Here is a 21551-nt window from a genome sequence, read left to right as displayed (position 1 = left end):
AAGGAGTAAAACATTATGATTAATGGGAAGGAAAGAAAATTCTGAAACAAAATGGCAAGAAAACAAAAAAAGACCATACATTTCTGCTGAAATACAATGGCATAGAGGTGTGAGCCATGGGTGGTGGATGAGGAAGCTCTTCTTGGGGAAACCCAAAGGGGTTGCATCGAATAATACGGAATAAAGTGCTGCAAATCAACTGTATTTAGGAGAGGGAAATCACTGAATCCAAATCAGGGCAGATTGTACTGCGCAACCTCCTCAGGTCCTCTGGGTGAAAGAAAACTGATTTCAAAATGGCGTTCCATGGGAGCAATTGTTTTGAAAGGTAACCATCCTAGGGTACCCATGACTGATCATCATGGATATACCATAACAACCCGGAAATCCCTTGTCTAATTAATTGTTGAATTGGTCATCTGCTGACATTATTCCACATCGCCCATCACACTGATTACCAAGGGGTGTGCTGTGCTGGCCAGAGTTGGTAAGTTAACTATAGCATTGGCCGCATCCTCTGGTGTCCTGTTGGCTGAAGGTATCTGGAAGGCACCATCATCTAAAACTGCCCCGCACATGATTGGCAGGAATGGTGTGAACATCCTCCGAGATGCAGATCCATAAATGTGCATTTTCAGAGGGGATTTTTAACTCCTAAAAATGGGTGGGTTGGTGTTGGGTGGAAGGTTTAAATGTTAAATACCTGAATCCTGACCCCAACCCGCCTACAACTATTTTTAGTTGCACCTGTAAATCAAATGCCCCCTTATTAAAGGGGTAAATTAGAAGGCAAACTTTAATACAAGTGCTCCCTGATTAAAGGGGGGGGGTGGCACTAAAACCGATACAACAAACAAATTAACTTTTGGCAGTAAGCTTAATTAAAATTAAAATTTTGTTACTGGAGGTGATGATGCACTCCAGTCCCTCCAGCGGCCACCTCTCGTGGAAGGCCGTGAGCGTACTGGTGGACACCGCGTGCTCCATTTCCAGGGACACACTGGCTCGGATGTAACCACGGAAGAGAGGCAGGCAGTCGGGCTGAACAACCCCCTCGACCGCCCGCTGCCTGCCCCAACCCACCTACATCTGATTTCAATGGAGGCAGGACAGGGACAGACAGCCAACCTACTCTTAGGAAGCGGGTTGGCACTTTAAATATTATAATGACGCTAGGTGCCTTGGGCTTGTGCAGGTTTAACTGTGGCCAGCTGTTCCCGGGCTTCGCGATTCCTTGCAGTTGCAGTGAGACGAGCAATCCCTGCGGGCCAGGAGGAGCAGAAGTGCCGGTCGGGGCTCGCACCGACATGTGGTTGCGGCCTCTTCTCCAGCGTTCTCTGCCCGACTGGAAGCCCGCCTGTCAATCCGGCAGAGAATCTGACCGAGTGTCACACGCACGCTGTGCAGTTAAAACTCCCCTCGCTGCTCCCGGCGAGTCAAAAACGTAAAATTCCGGTCTCAATCTGTGCACTATGAATAATTATTTTGTGGCCTTTTCTTTTGAAAGAGCTATTACCACTTTGCATTTTAATTGCTGGACTACAAGAAGTTAGGTGACTAGGCTACGGTCTAGTACATCAGGTGGATCTAAAAACATCTTTAGTCATTACCTCCAGATACAGATATACGATGTTAAACTGGGCTCCATTATCACAGCAACTGCTTTAAGCCAGTCTCACTCATGGCGATATGGCTGTGGTGATTGCTTATACACCAATTGAGTAGGCTGATGAATTGATTGAAGACAAGTTCTGCCATTCATTTGATGACTACATATCAATTATCCAGAAAGAGGATTTGAAAATCTGCCTTGGTGACTATAATTCAGTCTCGGAGTATGACAGGCTGTTGCAAGGTTAAATGTTGGGGCCTCACGGGCGTGGAGTCCCACATATCGCCTCCATGCATTCTGCTGCAACAGCCATTCAGCATTGCAGGATCTGGCTTCCAACATAACAATATTCATCACTGGATGTGGTACCCGTCCAATGTTGGGGTAAATAAAAGGAATTGACCTTGCAAGGACGGGGTGGAAATCACTTATGCAATGCGCAGCGTTCCGGTCTCTAAAATTTGACTCCGATCAGATACCTGTAGTGGTCATTTGACACAGCCGGAGTAAGTGCCAACGAAGAATGCAGCAGAAAGAAAGTTCGACCTTCGTAAACTGCATGGCTTTAAGGTCAATGTTGCAGATTGGCAACGCGTTGTATGTCGGGTTTACAGGATCGTCAAATCCCTCATCACAGAACAACATCAAAAAGAAATGGTAATACAAAAGCAAAATACTGCGGATGCTGGAATCTGGAATAAAAACAGAAAATGCTGGAAATCTCAGCGGGTCAGGCAGTATTTGTGGAGAGAAAGTAGAGTTCACGTTTCGGGTCGATGACCCTTCGTCAGACTCGGAGTGTAACAGATTGTTGCAGGGTCATAGTTCCGAAACTTTAACTCTGCTTCTCTCCACAGCTGCTGCCTGACCCGCTTAGATTTTCAGCATTTTCTGTTTTAATTCAAAAAGAAATGGGTTATTTTTATAAATACATTGTGTGAAGCTAGAGGCTCTTGGGTCAAGAAGAGCAGCTAAGAAGGAGTGACTTCCTTCACAAAGTCTAGACATTATGGAAAGAAGGCACGCTACCTGCCTTTCAGGACTATAGCTATATACAGGGAACTTAACTTGGAGTGGAGAAGAGGTGATTAGAATCGCAAATGAAGCTGAGGATGGTTTCTGAAAACCAAATGCATTTGTAGCATTTAATATACTGAGACGTCAAGGTTTCTGCCCCTCAAAGCCTCAGATGGATCCATCTCGGTGGATCAGAACGTGCAGACGGAGCGATGGGGAGCATATTTCAGTGGTGAACCTAATCGTCCACCTGCCCCTCCTTCTGAGGTGCTGTCCCAGGCAATACCTGAGCCAAGCATCACGAGAGGAAGTCGCTAAGGTATGAAGTATTTTTCTTATTTCAAAATATACTTTATTCATATAAAAATTTGTACAGTACATTCAAAAGCAGTTCAGTACATTTAGCTGCGGTCAGCAATCCCATACACTACATTTGGGTGCTGACGGCAGTTCCGTTCGATACATTTCCTTGCTTTTCAGTTCAAGTACAATTCGGTACAATATGGGATACATTGTAGTACATTCAACAAATTACATTACATGTGTCACTATACAGTACACGGAATGGGTGACGGTACATTTACACTTTTCCTTTCCAACGTGCATCACGAAACAGACCTTGCATTGTACATGGCACTACATAGGTGTTTACAGATCATGGTGCTCCATGTACATAAAAAAGAAGTTACAAGTACGGCCCGAGGGGGGTTTTGTACTGATTCCTGCCCCCGGGTTTACCGTGGCAGAAGGGCTTTAAACTGTGGCCCTTCCCCACCGTGCCTTTGCGGCGACTGCACCAATTTTAAGTGCGTCCCTCAGCACGTAATCCTGGATCTTGGATTGCGCCAGTCTGCAACACGCAGACGTGGACATCTCATTGCTCTGGAAGACCAGCAAGTTTCGGCAAGACCAAAGAGCGTCTTTGACCGAGTTGATGGCCCTCCAGCAGCAGGTGATGTCTGTCTCGGTGTGTGTCCCTGGGAACAGTCCATAGAGCACAGAGTCCTGTGTTGCGGAGCTGCTCGGGATGAACCTCGACAGCAACCACTGCATTTCTTTCCAAAACTGAAGGTATGAAGTTTGAGACGAAGCAAGGCTCCCTGCCGTAGATGAACGGCAGTAGCACGCCTCAAACCTGGTGGGGATCCATTGATTGATACCTTCTCTTTGTTAGGGTTTGAGAATTCAAAAATTATTCCGATCTATAAGGGCAAAGGAAGCAGAGCTGAGTGCGATAACGGGGCATCAGCCTTTCTGATTACAGGAGAGGCATTTGCTCATGTACTTCTCAGCTGATTAAGATCTCTTCTATATAAGGATGAGCAAAGTGGCTTCACCCCTGGCAGATCGACAGTCGATCGGATACTGATTCTCAATCTGCTTGCACATACTCGCGAAAATATCATTGCCTGCTATGTGTGACCTTAAGAACATAAGAACATAAGAAATAGGAGCAAGATTAGGCCATTTGGCTCCTCGAGCCTGTTCCGCCATTCAATAAGATCATGGCTGATCTGATCATGGATTCAGTTCCACTTCCCTGCCCGCTTCGCGTTTGATTCTGTGTATTGACCTGCATCTTTGGCAAATACTTACCATCTTCGAAATCACATGTTTGGTATTTACTTTGTCCTCAGAGACTAACAGCTCGGTGAGGATTGGAATGGTGGTAAAACTTTGCCTGTATAATACCTGACTTACTGTAATTCTCCTGTATGCACCAGAGACTTGGACTGTCTGCAAGCCGACTGAGCAACCCTGCCCTAAGTGTCACAATTGCCGAAAGGTGTTTATCGCGTGGACAGGCTTGACCGGTCACACCACACGTCCAGGCCACTCTGAACCTGTCATCCTAAACCCTCTCGGAAGGCCAAGGAGCATCTGACTGTTACAACTGATATTTGGTGGAATCTGCTCCACCATAAGGAGAGCCGAGAACCGCGTGAGATGGAGATATACGATCCACCAAGCAATGCTCTGAAGGAGCATTCTCACAATGATGACGAGAAATTAGGATAAAGTGAAATAGAAAGGTGGTGAGGAGGCAAAATAAATTGTAAACAAAACCATAACGGTTTGAAGAGAAACGACTTCAGTCATGTTCAGCGGGATTATTTCCAAATGGCTTTTATTATTAATTCTGCAATTTTTCTTAACTTATTTATCCCCTTTTTTTAAATGGAAAAGTTGAATAGAACCTCACGTAACAAAGCTGCTGAACTGAAGGAAACAAATCAGTAACTTGCTTTGCGTGACCACTTGGGTGCAATCCCTTCCTGATAACAGTGTTCAGTTTAATTGCGGGTCGCCTCCAAGCACGACCTCCAGCTGCCCGGGTGTCTGCCAGTCGTGAGCTGTGCGCCGGGGCAGGGCGGGGGCGCGCGGTGCTGTCAATCAGTGCGCGTCACTGACTGGGCTCATTGAGAGCGGAGCGCGCGGCTCCAGACCCAGAGAGAGACAGACACAGATAGCAACAGGAACCAGAGGCGCATCTGCAATCTGCTAAACTCAACGCACAGCCGCTTTAAACTCTGCCTATTTTGACAGTGCATTAATAATAAGGACTGGAGCTCCATGGTCAGGAAGGGTGTGTGGGGGAGAGAAAATACCTAGCGAGAATGTGTACCTTTTATTGTGGGGAAGAGAGAAACTAATTAAAACATTTTTTGTGTGTTTTAAATACGCATTGTTGGAACACTAGGTACAACTTGGGGTGCTGTTTCTTAAGTGTCAAAAAGGGGTTAGTGCCTATACGGTTCTGCAGTTCAGTCACTTTAAAAAAAAGTTTATTACAAATATCGTCTCTTATGCGGGGGGTTGTCATGTTGAGGAAGCGGTGTGACGGCGCCGGATTGCTTGCGGTCTGCTTGTTGTGGTCCAGTTGTTGGCGCGCGGCGAGTGGACGGGCACGCGACTGCCAGCCGTGCAACCGGGGAGGGTGCGAGGAGCCGCGAGCCTGCCCGGGTGGCAAGGTCCTGGACGCCTGCGACTGCTGCCTGATGTGCGCCAGGCAGAAGGGGGACACGTGCGCGGACCTGGACGCCGAGTTCGGCAAATGTGACACGGGACTGTGGTGTGTGACTGAAAGCCTGCCCGCGATTGAGGAAGGGGAGGACGGGGATAGCAGCTCCGGACTTGACCGAGGGCCGTCAATAGGAGTCTGCAAAGGTGAGCAGCTAAGTTTCAAAAACTCATTTTCTTTTGCGCTTTTATTAAAAAAAAGAAAAATCGGCTGTTTTGGCATTGCAACTGATGTTTTAAATAAGGAAAATCTACTCCAAGTGCATGAATCTTGCCGGTGGATGCATCTATGCGTTTGATTTAAAGTGCTGCGGTAAGGCGGGTTAAGGTACCTGGCTGTCAGTTTGCTTACCTGAGAGAACATGATGTTGTGGGATAACGCCACCAAACGGCGCAACCTGTTAAAAACAAACCAAACTTAAGCTTGCTACGAATTCTATCTAGGTTTAGTTTCAAAGGTGTAATCTTTATGTTAATGTATCTATCTAATGTTGAAAATGGTGAATGCCGATTGTGGTTTTAAAAACAGTTAATCGTGCTGATGAATGATTAATGCTGTGCCACTGATCTTTTGATGTGTTAGTGAATGATGTGGTCGGGCTTAAGCTCGATAAATCTGCAACAACAAAAAACTTATATATATATATATATAAAGTGGGTGCAACTTGTAAATTACTTGTTTAGAGGACTGGTTATGTTTAACAGCTAACAAGTAGCTGTTCAAATGTGCGTTTATATATTTACATTAAAGTTGTAGCCACGGGTAAACACCTTTTCAGTCAAATTAATGTTTTGGATGTTTCACCAATTTTGTTTCCAATAACAATTTCAAAGTAAACATTTTACAGTAAAATACGTTTGAAAATGACATGAGCTAGGAATTGTAACCATGATTTGTCTCAATCTAGCCTTGGAGGGGACCATCCACGGCGTCCTTATGAGGCAGTCGTCGCAATTGCAATCTGTTTAATTAAGAAAAGTGCACAACAGTACGATGTAAACGTAACCTCGAAAGCCAGCTCCTAAACACAACACGATGTGAGAGTTGACAGATTCAGCGCTTCTCTATGCTTAAGCTGCCCAATATTCATTCTGTATGGCAGCTGGTAAACTGATTTTAAACCAAACCTGCAGTTGTTTTAGATAACCATATGAAAATTGTACAAAGACAATTAAAACAATTATGGCAAGTTTTTGATGTATCCTAAGAGTGCTCTCCATGAAGTAACGTCCTGTTTGGTCAAATTTCACTGTTGTACACAACACTGGAAATATGCAGCGAGTAAACTTTCAGATGTTAAGTAGAAAAAAAAAGTGAATATTTAAAAAGCTTCAAAAAAGTCTGCAGTGAAAATATATGTAATGTTTTTAACTGTTGCAGGATTAAAATACTCAGTTTCCACAGCTGGCTCCTTTACGACAGAGTGCTCAGAGAGATGGAAATCAGACTGTGGCGCAAACTGAGTATTAATAGCTACATGATTGTGAAAGCTTCCGTTGATTTCAGGCAATGGATTAAAAACTACAATTCTATTTGGTAGATTTTATTGAAAATGAATTGAAATTAAACATTTTTTTAGGTTAACTTTTTTTTTCTTTCAAACCAAAATGAGGATATTTCACCACATGTTGAGTTGCAGTAGTTCTTTCTTAAATACCATGGGCATGAATTAGAACTGGCAAGTGCCACAGGAACAAGTTGAGGTGCATTGTGCTTTAATATGAATGACAGATCGTCTAGGATTCAGTACTTATGGGGAACAATTCTTCTCTGGGTGCACAGCTCCTGGTGGAACCTTAGATATTGGGCCATAATTTACTGTAGCAGGTCATCTAACCGTATTTGCCATTAGTTAGACTTGCTCTTGCACATTTAGGTTTTTAAATTTTTTGCATAATAAGTTGCTGAAAGTGCGAGCTTATAATGGCACAGTGAGAAAACCTGGCATCTGGGATTTGAGTGAACAGAGAAAGCAATTGTATATTTTCTTATCATATTGAAGGATTGTGAAATAAACAGTGCAAGGACTGAGAAGGAAGTGTAAATTAGAGTGTGTGAATTCAATGTCAAATCAGGTACAGAAAGAGAAATCGAGAGAGGAAAAGAAAGATTGAATTAAGAAAGAGGGATAAAAGAGACAGAAAGGAAACTTTACAAAAAATGTAAAATTTATATTTTAAACATCTCCAACTACAAGTCACTACCTAAAGGAATGAGACTTAACACTTGTAATCATTAATTTTCCGTGCCAGAGAGGTTGACTTGCAGTAATTAACAATTATCATGTTGTTGAAATGATAGTTAAACTTGAAATAACAAGATGTAACTTTCTGTGGCGAATTTAGTTTGTATCTACAGTGCAAATACAGCATTTCACACCATTCAATGCATTTCAATGGTGAGACAGCGAAATGGCGTTTTCGCGAAGCTAATGGCGGAATGCACAGCTCGAATGGCAAGGTTTCGATATTGACATTTAACACTGCATCAACTCTTCACCTGAAGTTGCTGTACCCTTTACACATAAATAATGGTAAGCGCTATTAGCATCATCATCATTCGGAATGTAATTTCTGGCCCATTACTTTGATTCTAAAAGTGAAACAACATCTGTTGATTATTATTTAACATAAGTTGCCACTTTGATTTCTCATTGATGTAAAGTACTATTCCGATATCTAGATATGCAAAATCGAGGCTGGCATTCATGTGCAGTATTGAGAGAATGCTGCTTTGTTGGAGATGGCATATTTCAACTGAGATGTTAAGCCAACACCTGCCTTCTCAAGTGGATGTAAAAGATCCTATGGTACTATTTTTCAGAAGAGCAGAGTAATTCTGCCCTGTATCCTGGCCAATATTTATCCCCCAACCAACATCACTAAACAGAATATCTGATTATTATCACATTGCTGTTTGTGGGATCGTACTGTGTGCATATTGGATGCCACAGTTTCCTACATTACAACAGTGGCTACGCTTCAAAAATACTTCATTGGCTGTAATGTGCTTCAGGACTACCTGAGATTGTGAATGCAAATATATATGAAGAATAGCTATTCCAGTTACATTTACAACCATAAAATAAACAAACTTCTTGTGTTGGTCAACAAAGCTGCCTTTTTATTAGGATATAAATCAAGATTAAAATTTAGGCAAAGAGCTAGCTATCTAATTGTGCATTCTAAAGAATATACCAGTAGAATTTTGACAGAAGAATGTTCATATAACTTGACAGTTCTCCCTGAAGCCAGACGTTCTTCAATTCATCCACATCATCCCTTGATGTGTTTTACTCACCTTTTTATAGTAAGTCAATAAGATTTCCAGCTGTCGAGTTCAACTATTTCCAAAGTTAAAAGAGATTTTTGCAGGCATGGCTGAAGGTTTCCCAGTGATAGTGATTTAACCCACCTGGCAATGACCTTTTTCATTGCTATCTTAACTTATTTGTTTCTGACTTTAAATATTTTGGGGTTTAAGTTGCAACAAGGGTGATGAAACAAATCACGCCTGATTGATGAAAGAGAAAATACCAGTAAATCTGCAGAGATCCTTGTCCAAACTAGGCTTTTAGACGACGGCAGAGAGCAGGGGTGGCTCCACTAATTGTAATGGTGGAGTATGAAACAATTCTAAAGATATAATTGCAGGTTGAGTGACTAAACTGGATTACTTAGCTTTAGTAGAATCATACCACACAGAAGGCCATCATGCCTGCGCTGGCTCTTTGAAAGAGCTATCAATTTAGTCCCACTCCCCTGTTCTTTCCCCATAGCCCAGCAAATTTTTCCTTTAGTTCAATTAAAAGGAGAAAAAATACTTTTTTAAAAGGGATTAGCTCAAACTATCATAAAACAGAAAAAAATACTTCAGATAACTCCAAAAAGTCTCAACAAGCTGAGGGTAGATCCAAAATAAATGCAGGATGTTACACATTACTTCTCTTTCCTCCTTAAAACCTCTAGATCATCTGCCTTAGTACTGTTCTGAGTACTGGTGAGGGCGATGGTGCCTCTGTGGAGTGCAGCCAGAGCCAAGTCCATGGCACCATGGGCGGCTCAGCTGCACAGGGCGGGAGGAAGCAGAATGGAAGAGCAATAAAGGTAGGGGATTCAATAGTCGGGAGAGCAGGCAGGCATTTCTGTGGCCGCAGACCTGACTCCAGGATGGTATGTTGCCTTCCTGGTGCCAGGGTCAAGGATGTCACTTAGCGGCTGCAAGACATTCTGGGGGGAGAGGGTGAACAGCCAGAGGTCGTGGTCCATATCGGTACCAGTGACATCGGTAGAAAGAGGGCTGAGGTCCTGCAGGCAGAGTTTAGGGAGCTAGGAGAGAGATTAAAAAGCAGGACCTCAAAGTTAGTAATCTCCAGATTACTGTCGGTGTCACGCGTTAGTGAGTACAGAAATAGGAGGATAGAGAAGATGAACGCGTGACTGGAGAGATGGTGCAGGTGGGAGGGCTTTAGATTTCTGAGGCACTGGGACCATTTCTGGGCGAGGTGGGACCTGTACAAGCCGGATGGGTTGCACCTCAACAGAGCTGGAACCAGTATCCTCGTGGGAGGGTTTGTTAGTGCTGTTGGGGAGGGTTTAAACTAGCTTGGCAGGGGGATGGGAACTGGAGAATAGATTCAGTGGAGAGATAAGCAAAGCTGGAATTGGACAGCAGAGGAGAAGAAGTAGAAAGTGAATTTGAAAACAAGAGCTGGAAAATAGACAACAGGGCAGTTTGGCAATACTAAATAGTATATACTTCAATGCAAGGAGTATAGGAAATAAGGCAGATGAGCTGAGAGCACAGATTGACATTTGGGAGTACAATATTATAGCTATTACTGAGACATGGCTGAAAGAAGGGCAGGTATGGTAGCTCAATATTTCTGGTTACAGAGTCTTCAGACGGGATAGAGAGCGGGGTAAGAAAAGAGAGGGTGTTGCAGTATTAAAGAAACAATTACAGCTGTGAAAAGGGATGATATGTTAGATGGATCATCAAACAAGGCCATATGAGTTGAATTAAAGAAGAAAAAAGGGGCGATCACACTACTGGGAGTGTACTATAGACCTCCAAGTAGTGAGAGGGAGATTGAAGAACAAATATGTGGGCTGCGTAGTGCAAAAACTATAGAGCTGTAATAGTGGGGGATTTCAACTACCCTAATATTAACTGGGAAAAAGTTGATGTGAATGGTACAGAGAGTGTGGAATTCCTAAAATGCATGCAGGAGAACTTCTTTAGCCAGTATGTAACAAACCCAACAAGGGAGGGGGCAGTTCTGACTTGGTTTTGGGGAATGAAGAGGGGCAGGTGGAAGGGTAATCAGTGGGAAAGCATTTTAGTGCTAGTGATCATAATTCAGTAAGATTTAGGGTAGTTACGGAAAAGGACAAAAGGGGACCAGGAATAAAAATTCTCATTTAGGGCGATGCCAGTTTTGCTGAGCTAAGATGGATTTGGCCAAAGTGTACTGGAAACAGCTATTTGATGGTAAATCAGTGTCAGAGCAGTGGCATTCAAGGAGGAGATCCTGAGGGTACAGAGCAAGTATGTTCCCTTTTTTTAAAAAAAAGGGTGGGCTAACAAATTTAGAGCCCCCTGGATGTCAAGGGACATACAGGGTAAGATAAAGAAAAAAAGGGAAGCTTATGACAGATACCGAGAACTCAACACTACAGAAACTCTAGAGGAGTATAAGAAGTGCAAGGTTGCAATTAAAAAAGATAGCAGGAAAGCAAAGAGAGAGCATGAAAGAATGTTGGCAAGTAAAATCAGGGAAAACCCAAAGATGTTTTATAAATACATTAAAAGCAAGAGGATAACTAGAGAAAGAGTGGGGCCTATTTGAGCCCATAAAGGAACTCTGTATGTGGAGGCGGAAGACGTGGGCATGATTCTCAATGAATACTTTGCATCTGTTTTCACAAAAGAGAGGGGTGATTCAGAATTTGCAATGAGGGAGGTGGAGTGTGAAATATTAGATGTGATAAACATAGTGAGAGAGGAACTATTAAGGGGCTTAGCAGCTTTGAAAGTGGGTCAATCCCCAGGCCCGGATGAAATTTACCAGAGGCTGTTAATAGAAGCAAAAGAGGAAATAGCAGAGGCTCTGACCATCATTTTCCAGTCCTCTCTGGCTACAGGTGTGGTGCCGGAGGACTGCTAATGTTGTACCTTTGTTTAAAAAGCAAAGTAATTTAGAAAGTAATTACAGGTCAGTCAGCCTCAGTGGTGGGAAAATTATTGGAAAAAATCCTGAGGATAAATCTTCATTTGGAAAGACATGGATTAATTAAGGACAGTCAGCACCTCGGTGCAGAAAAAAATCAAAGAGCAAGTTATTATTTAAATGGAGAAAGATTGCAAAATGCTGCAGTACAGTGGGACCTGGGGTGCTTGTGCATGAAACACAAAAGGATAATATGCAGGTACAGCAAGTGATCAGGAAGGCCAATGGAATCTTGGCCTTTATTGCAAAGGAGGTGGAGTATAAAAGCAGAGAAGTCTTACTACAGCTATACAGGGTATTGGTGAGGCCACACCTGGAATACTGCGTGCAGTTTTGGTTTCCATATTTACAAAAGGATATACTTGCTTTGGAGGCAGTTCAGAGAAGGTTCATTTGGTTGATTCCGGAGCTGAGGGGGTTGACTTATGAGGAAAGGTTGAGTAGGTTGGGCCTCTACTCAATGGAATTCAGAAGAATGAGAGGTGATCTTATCGAAATGTGTAAGATTATGAGGGGGCTTGACAAGATGGATGCAGAGAGGATGTTTCCACTGATAGGGGAGACTAGAATCAGAGGGCATGAACTTAGAATAAGATGTCGCCCATTTAAAACTGAGATGAGGAGAAATTTCTTCTGAGTGTTGTAAATCTGTGGAATTCGCTGCCTCAAAGAGCTGTGAAAGCTGGGACATTAAATCAATTTAAGACAGAAATAGACAGTTTCTTAAACGATAAGGAGTTATGGGGAGCGTGCAGGGAAGTGGAGCTGAGTCCATGATCAGATCAGCCATGATCTTATTGAATGGCGGAGCAGGCTCAAGGGGCCGTATGATCTACTCCTGCTCTTATTTCTTATGTTCTTATATGGATTTTAGAAAAACTTTTGATCAGGTCCCACATGGCAGACTGGTCACGAAAGTAAAAGCCCATGGGATCCAGGGCAATGTGGCGAGTTTGACCCAAAATTGGCTCGGAGGCAGGAAGCAAAAGGTAATGGTTGATGGGTGTTTTTGTGACTGAAAGGCTGTATCCAGTGGGGTTCCGCAGGGCTCAGTGCTGGGTCGCTTTCCTTTCATGGTATATATCAATGACTTCGACTAAAATGTTGGGGGTATGATTAAGAAGTTTGCAGATGGCGCTAAAATATGCCGTATGGTTGATAATGAAGAAGAAAGCTGTGGATTGCAGGAAGATATCAATGTACTAGTCAGGTGGACAGAACAGTGGCAAATGGAAATCAATCCAGATAAGTATGAGGTAATGCATTTGGGGACGTCTAACAAGGCAAGGGAATACACATGAAATGGTCCGACACCGAGAAGTGTAGAGGAACATAGGGACCTTGGAGTGCAAGTACACAGATCCCTGAAGATAGCAGGCCAGGTAGATAAGGTGGTTAAGAAAGCATATGGAATACTTGCATTTATTAGTCGAGGCATGGAATACAAGACCAAGGAGGTTATGCTTGAACTGTATCAAACACTGGTTAGGCTGAAGCTGGAGTACTCTCTGCAGTTCTGGTCATCACATTACAGGAAAGATGTGATTGCACTGGAAAGGGTGCAAAGGAGATTTACAAGAATGTTGCCTGGAATGGAGAATTTTGGCTATGAGGAAAGATTGGAGAGGCTGGGTCTATTTCCTTTGGAATAGAGGAGGCTAAGGGGAGACCTGATTGAAGTGTATAAAATTATGAGGGGCCTGGATAGAGTGGATAGGAAGGATCTGTTTCCCTTGGCAGAGGGCCAACAATCAGGGGACATAGATTTAAAGTAATTGAGGGGTGGTTTAGAGGAGATATGAGGGGAAATTTCTTCACCCAGAGGATGGTGGGGGTCTGGAACTCACTGGCTGAAAGGGTGATAGAGACAGGAACCCTCACCACATTTAAAAGATACTTGGATGTGCACTTAAAGTGCCGTAACCTACAGGGCTACGGACCAAGAGCTAGAAAAGGGGATTCGGCTGGATAGCTCTTGGTCGGCCAGCATGGACATGGTGGGCCGAAATGGCTTCCTTCCGTGCTGTAAATTTCTATGATTCTATGATTAGTCAGTGGAATTTAGGTTCTATTTAACTTGAGAAAGATGGGAAGTAAGTATATTAACTGGATTTTTATCACGTGCATTGAAACACAGACTCCACTTCCTTATATGTAATGTTCTGTTTTGTCTTTAATGAAAAAATCAAATAAGGCCCAATTCATATTGGTGAAACCAAGTAACATTCAGGGATTATAATATTTTTTGACGTTTTTATTCTGTGCTTTGTTATTGTACCACTAGGAAGTTTACATGAAAAATATTAATGCAATACTTTTTCATGAGTTTTATTACTTCGCCATCCAATTAGTTTTGATGCCAATGTCTTCTGCTTAATACTTTCAGAAGAATATATTTCATTTTGTATTGGAAAGATTCCTCTGGTTGCGAGTTTATCAAGCTAGTAATTTAGCCATACAGAGCACAAAGATCACAGGTTTGAACTCTGGATTGTGCTGGTTTTAGCTGGTATGGCAATAGGTTGCAATAATTGGCCTCCTAACTGTTGGCGTAGAGAGAGAAAAATCCTCCAAGGTGCCAAGTCCTGATTAATACCCATGATGTTGCTGAGATTACGTAACTGCCAACATCAGAAGGAAAACGGGCTGCGCTATTTTGTGATCAAACACCCTGGTGACACTCACTATTGTGACTCATATATGGCTGGTGCAAAAACAAAAACTGAGAGCAACTGGCACCATGGAATCATACCCCCAGCAGGGGATCAGTGCTGTCAGAAGATGCATTATCATAGAGTGAAATTGTTCAGGGAGAAATAAAAGAAAGAAACACTAGAACACCACTGGCGTATCATGGCTGCAATGTGTACCATCTACAAGATGCACTGCAGCAACTCGCCAAGGTCTCTTAGACAGCACCTCCCAAACCTGCGATCTCTGCCACCTGGAAGGACAAGGGCAGCAGGCGCGTGGGAACACCATCATCTCCACGTTTCCCTCCAAGTCATGTACCATCCTGACTTGGAAATATATCCTGGCACTCCCTCCCTAACAGCACTTTAGGAGTACCTTCACATCATGGACTGCAACGGTTCAAGAAGGTGGCCCACACCATCTTCTCAAGGGCAATTATGCTGGTCTTGCCAGTGACGCCCACATCCCATGAAAGAACTTAAAGAAAAAAATTGATCTCCATGTAAGCTGATTCTCCATTGCCCTCCGGATTAGGTAGAATGACAGACATTAATAGTGAGCCTGCTGTTTGTTGCGGTATCATTTTCTACATGTGACTTTTGGTATAGGTGGTCAGAAATGCATGACTTCTGTCTACATTGCAAATGGCGGGATTGATAATTTTTTTAAAGGTAATACATCGATACTGACTTTTCTTGTTGAAAAAAAAATCCAAATACATTTATGTAAATGCAGCAGATAAATGACCAGACCAACCATTTTTGCAGAGTACAAAATATGGAATACTCTACTGCTCTCGTAACACTAAATTATTCTTGGTACCATTCCATTTGTGGAGTTATGTTAACCTGTGGCACTTTTTCAAATTGGATCTCTAATTTAACGTGGCATTAAATACAATTTTTGTTTCAGTAATTCAGCTGCTAAATATGTCCTGTTTAAAAAGTGTGCACAAGAAAACACATGATCAACACATCAAGTCTGCTTGCTCCATTAACCAAGTACAGAAGCCATCTGTTTAGATCAGTAATATCGACACCTCTCATCCTTGTAAAAACTGGATTTATAGCCTCTTAATCTTTTTTAAAATCTTTATCGAGGAATACAGGTAATGTACATATACATAATGAAAGGTCTAGAACAACAGTCATGATGTGTTGGTAACCCAACGTGTTACACCACAGTGACCTAATGCAGATTCAAACTTGTGATTATCTATATGCTGTGTTCTTGATCTTAGCTGTGCTACCGAGGAGAGGTCTGAACCTATCATTATGTACTCTTCTCCCCACCATTTCACCACAAGTAGTCAAATTAATAACTGGTACGCGAGTCACCCTGTGCTGCTCTCGCATACTTGTTGGGAGACCGTTACAGAGAACTGTTAGCAAAATCCAACAGGCAAGCTCCCATCGACAATATCGACAGGGAAGTCGTGAAGCTGGAGAAGAATTGAACTTCTTTATCCACCTTCCCCCTCTCTGCCCCGCCCGCTCCCCCCCTACCCCGCCCCGCAACCAGTTCCAAAAAGGAAAACAAACAGCTTGCATTTATATAGTGCCTTTAATATAAAAAAGAAATGTCTCTGGCCGCAGAAGCACAGTCTATCTTAAAGGAGCTGAATGTTCAGGTAAACAAGTAACATCTGTATCTTTGGAACAGAAAAGGGACAAAGTTTACGATCTGGCCAGGCTAAGTAGATCTGTTTACAATGCTCAATGCTCTTACCCCAGATACCCTTTTCCTGGAAATATTATACATTCGTGCACTAAATTCATTTTTTATTTGGTACTTGAATTAAATGTGCCAAATTCCTTTCAATGAGGAGTCTGTACTGTGGTAAGACTCTTACTTCAATCTTCATTTCTTATGGGGATAAGGGGTAGTAGTTTTTTTGGCTCTGAGACACACCGCATAAATATTATTTCCTTTTTTCTAGTAAGCTATTTTCTGAATGATTTGAAATAACTGGAACAGCAAGAAATGTTATTTCCTTGTGCTCCAAAGTTGTGGCACCTCTGATACCTGTGCTTCAAAACTTTGGCTGCCAAGGAGATTAAAGGGGAGGGAGTTAACACCAAAGGAAAAATAAATTAGTTAATAATGGGAACTAATCTTTTTATGGTAGAAATATTCCATCTGGAGTTTATAGCCACTTTTGCAAAACCATTTCCCCCTAATTAGCAATTACAAAACTTGGAGTTGGTTCTGGAATCAACAGCTATTCCAAAGAAACACATGTCAATAACCATCACTCCAGATTTTAATAACAGGAATCTTGTATGGTTGTGAAAATCACTTTATTCTGTTAAATTTCTGTTCTGTGAAGTTGTGCATACTTTCACTGTGTGGTTATCTTACAGACTCAACTGTCTTTAGTTTTCAGAAGATGTGTACTGATCTTGTCAATTTATCACATTAGTTTTTCACTGGACTCTCAATTACATTTTATTTTCACCTTTTTTAAATAAAAAATAATCAAATTAAATGACTGCAGATACTTAGTTCTAACAAGTTTTTTTTGTGAATCCTCTCTGACATAGTCTGCAGCTAAGTTCAACTGTGTCCTAGTAAAATAGGTCATTTTGTTCTGATTTATACTGAGTAATAGCAAGCATTTTAATACATAACATAAGAATATAAGAATTAGGAGCAGGAGTAGGCCATTTGACCCCTCGAGTCTGCTCCACCATTCAATAAGATCATTGCTGATCTTCTACCTCAACTCCACTTTCCTGCACTATCCCCATATCCCTTGATTCACTTAATATCGAAAAATGTATTTATCTCTGTCTTGTATATACTCAAAGACTGAGCCTCCACAGCCCTCTGGGATAGAGAATTCCAAACATTCACCACCCTCTGAGTGAAGAAGTTTCTCCTCATCTCAGTCCTAAATGGCCGACCCATTTTTCTGAGACTGACCCCCTGGTTCTTGACTCCTCAGCCAGAGGAAACATCCTCCCTGCATCTACCCTATCAAGCCCTGTAAGAATTTTCTATTTTTCGATGAAATCACCTCATTCTTCTAAACTCTAGAGAATATAGGCATAGTCTACTCAATCTCTCCTCATAGGACAATCCCCCCATCCCAGGAATCAGTCTGGTGAACTTTTGTTGCTCTCCCTCAATGACAAGTACAAGTTGAATCTCTCTTATCCAGTACTCTTTTAACCAGCGACCTCCCTTATCCGGCATCATTCCTGGCTGGTGGGGGGATGCGTGGGGCAGTACATGCGCAGAACCAGAAAGTCAAAATAGAACTGAATAAGTTTCTGTAGCTGGAGTTTATAGCAGGTTTCTTAACCCAAATCCAGGGTAAGCTGAAGTTGGATAGGTTGAGAGAACCAGACCGATAACAAAGCAGAGAATCAAGAGCAGCTTCTAAAAAAATTACCAGTAAATGGCTGTGCCGGGACGTTGTGCAGCATTTCAGGCCCAGCTTCGGCGCCTCAGTTGGCTGCTGCACCTTGCTCCCTCTCCGTGCAGACCTGACCCGGGTCGGGCGATGGGCGGCACCAAGGGCAGCGGGGAGGGGAGGAGTGGCCAGTCCCAGGGCAGCAGTACCCAGTAAGTCTAGGGGGCCTGTGTTCATTAAGTTAAGTAAATTCACCAATTTAACCGTCACCGGGCTGCAGCTGACTGTCGCTACCATGTATTATTGCGCCCTGGGACTCGCAGTAATGGAAAGCAGTCTCACCCCAAACAAAAACTGCCATTAGGCTGTAGGTCGGAGCTCCTGACTGTTGGGGTTGTGTGGAATCGCGGGCAGATGCAGCCACACACACACACACACACACACACACACACACACAGAGGAAATCAAATTAACCTTGGATCAATCCGTCACCCAGCTGTTTCCAGGAGCGGCTGAGAAACCCAACTGCAGAATCCAATCGGTCCGAAATCTGATCACTGAATGAACCAACCAGTTAAACTGTCCTTTCTGCTTATGATCAATTGTTTTGAATCCTCTGACATTACTTTATTTTAGTTCCACCTAAAGATAGAGGCAACTTTCCAAACTGATAGTGGGATTTTTAAGTTTGGGGTCCGGGTTCAGCGTGACCTCCCGTCGTCCGGCAATCCTCTTATCCGGCACAGGCCAGGTCCCGAAGCTGCCGGATAAGAGAGGTTCAACCTGTATATCCTTCCTTGGATAAGGAGACGAAAACTGTACACTATACTCCAGGTGTGGTCTCACCAGGGCCCTATATAATTGAATTAAGACATTTTTATTCTTATACTCAAATCCTCTTGTAATAAAGGCCAACATACCATTTGCTTTTTTAATTGCTTGCTGTACCTGCATGTTAACTTTCATTGATTCGTATACAAGGACACCCAGGTGCCACTGAACACCAACATTTCCCAATCTCTCACCATTTTAAAAAATACTCTGCTTTTCTATTTTTCCTACCAAAGTTGATAACTTCACATTTCTCCACATTATGGGCCCAAGTTTCGGGCCGCGCCTAAAACGGTGCAGCATGGACCTGGACGCCCGTTTTTCACGCCAGAAAGTGCGCCTAAAAAAAACGTGCCTATTCTCCGGCTCCCTGCAGGCCCTCTGGAACTGGGTGCAGCGCAGCACGAGCTGTAGGGGGCGGAGCCAGGTCCCTGTGTTGAAAACAGTGCCGGGACCTATGCACATGCGCGCTACAGTGGGCGTGCATGTGCAGTAGCTCCAGGCGCCCAAAACTGTGGGAGGGGCCCCGAAGCACGCAGCCCCTAGCCCTGGCCGAATGGCCTCACTGGGGCTGCGTGGATAAGGCTTCCCTGCCACGCCCCCCCGGACCTCCGCGACTCTCTTTCCCCCCACGACTCTCTTCCACCCCCCCCCACCCCGACCTCCGCGACTCTCTTTTTCCCCCCCCCCTCCCCCGGACCTCCGCGACCCCCCCCCCCCCGAGACCTGACGCCACCTACCTGTAAATCCAGCCCGAGGTCTTGGGCCCGGCCGTTCAGCCTCCTTCTCTCCCTTCCCCCTCCCCCCCTCTCTCCTTCCCTCCCCCCCCTCTCTCCTACCCTCCCTCCCTCCTCTCTCCTCCCTTCGCTCCCTCTCTCCTCTCTCCCTCCCTCCCTCCCTCCTCTCTCCTCCCTCCCTCCTCTCTCCTCCCTCCTCTCTCCTTCCCTCCCTCCCCTCCCTCCTTCCCTCCCTCTCTCCTCCCCTCCCTCCCTCCTCTCTCCTTCCCTCCCTCCCCTCTCCTTCCCAGCTCTCTCCTTCCCTCCCTCCATCCCCCCTTCTCCCCTCCCCCCTTCTCCCCTCCCCCCCTTCTTCCCTTCCCCCCCTTCTCCCACTCTACCCCCCCTTCTGCCCCTCTCCCCACCTTCTCCCCCTCTCCCCTCCCTCTCCCTCCCCTTCCCCCCTTCTCCCCTTCTCCCCTTCCCTCCCCTTCTCCCACTCTTCTCCCCCTCTTCCTCCCCCCTTCTCCCCCTCTTCCTCCCCCCTTCTCCCCCTCTTCCTCCCCCCTTCTCCCCCTCTTCCTCCCCCTCTTCCTCCCCCCTTCCTCCCCCCCTTCCTCCCCCCCCTTCTCCCCCCCTTCTCCCCCCCTTCCTTCCCCCCTTCCTCCCCCTCTTCCTCCCCCCTTCTCCCCCCCTTCCTTCCCCCCTTCCTCCCCCTCTTCCTCCCCCCTTCTCCCCCTCTTCCTCCCCCTCTTCCTCCCCCCTTCCTCCCCCCCTTCCTCCCCCCCCTTCTCCCCCCCTTCCTCCCCCTCTTCCTCCCCCCCTTCTCCCCCCCTTCCTTCCCCCCTTCCTCCCCCTCTTCCTCCCCCCTTCTCCCCCTCTTCCTCCCCCCCTTCCTCCCCCCTTCCTCCCCCCCTTCCTCCCCCCCTTCCTCCCCCCCCTTCCTCCCCCCCCTTCCTCCCCCCTTCCTTCCCCCCTTCCTCCCCCCCTTCCTCCCCCTCTTCCTCCCCCTTTCTCCCCCTCTTCCTCCCCCCTTCTCCCCCTCTTCCTCCCCCTTCTACCCCTCTTCCTCCCCTCTTCTCCCCCTCTTCCTCCTCCCCCTCTCCTCCTCCCCCCTCCTCTCCTCCTCGCCCTCCTCCTTCTCCCCCCCACCTCTTCAACCACCCCCAAATCCCCCCCACCCCACTCCGCTCTACCCCCACCCCACCCTGCTATACCCCCACCTCACCCCCCTCTACCCCCACTCCACCCCACTTCTCCCCCTCCCCTCACTGCACTGACAGACAGAGAGTGAGAGACACACACACAGACAGACAGACAGAGAGATAGAGACACTGACAGAAACACACTGGGGGGGCTGTCCCAGCACGCTGTTGGAGGACTCCCGGTGCTGCAGTCGGTAAGTAGAAAATGTTTTATTGATTTAAAAAAAAAAATTATTTTTTATTAATTTTTTTTGATTGATTTATTGGTTGATTTGTTGATGTATTTATCATTTATTATTGATGATGGCTCTTTATTTGTAAAACTGAAGTGTTTAATCTTTGTAAACTTCCCTTTAAACCCCCCCCCCCATTCCCAACGCCTAATTTGTAACCTATGCCTGATTTTCTAAAGTGTAGACAAGGTTTTTTCGAACATACAAAAATCTTCACTTACTCCATTCGAAGTTAGTTTGGAGTAAGTTTTCACTGCCTAAACTTTGAAAACAGGCGTAAGTGGCCCCTTTTGAAAAAAAAATTCTGTTCTAAAGTGAAACTGTTCTAACTGACTTGAACTGGAGCAAACTAAATGCCGAGAATTCAAATTTCTAAGATACTCCATTCTAAACCAGTTGCTCCAAAAAAACAGGAGCAACTCAGGCCGAAACTTGGCCCCATTATTCCATTTGCCATGTTCTTGCCCACTCACTTAGCCTGTCTGTATCCTCTTGAAGTCTCATTGCATTCTCCTCACAACTTACATTCCCATGTAGCTTTGTATTATCAGCAAACTTGGACATATTACATTTGATCCCCATCTAAATTATATAGATTGTGAATAGCCAGAACCCAAGCACCGATCCTTGC

The 21551-nt window shown here is 44.6% G+C and overlaps 1 protein-coding gene across 3 annotated transcripts in view; it reads left to right on the top strand.

Annotated features, from left to right (window-relative positions):
- Positions 1 to 4988: 4988 nt before the first annotated feature.
- The window catches only part of LOC139263199 (cysteine-rich motor neuron 1 protein-like), a 340422-nt gene continuing 323859 nt past the window's right edge, over positions 4989 to 21551 (top strand). For all 3 annotated transcript variants that reach the window (XM_070878927.1, XM_070878926.1, XM_070878925.1), the window contains exon 1: positions 4989 to 5797. In XM_070878927.1, coding sequence (XP_070735028.1) covers positions 5437 to 5797 — 361 coding nt within the window. In that variant the 5' untranslated portion in view covers positions 4989 to 5436. The remainder of the gene's footprint in view (positions 5798 to 21551) is intronic.

Source organism: Pristiophorus japonicus, chromosome 4 (assembly GCF_044704955.1).
Source record: "Pristiophorus japonicus isolate sPriJap1 chromosome 4, sPriJap1.hap1, whole genome shotgun sequence".
Taxonomy (NCBI): domain Eukaryota; kingdom Metazoa; phylum Chordata; class Chondrichthyes; family Pristiophoridae; genus Pristiophorus; species Pristiophorus japonicus.
This window is presented reverse-complemented; position numbering and strand designations above follow the sequence as displayed.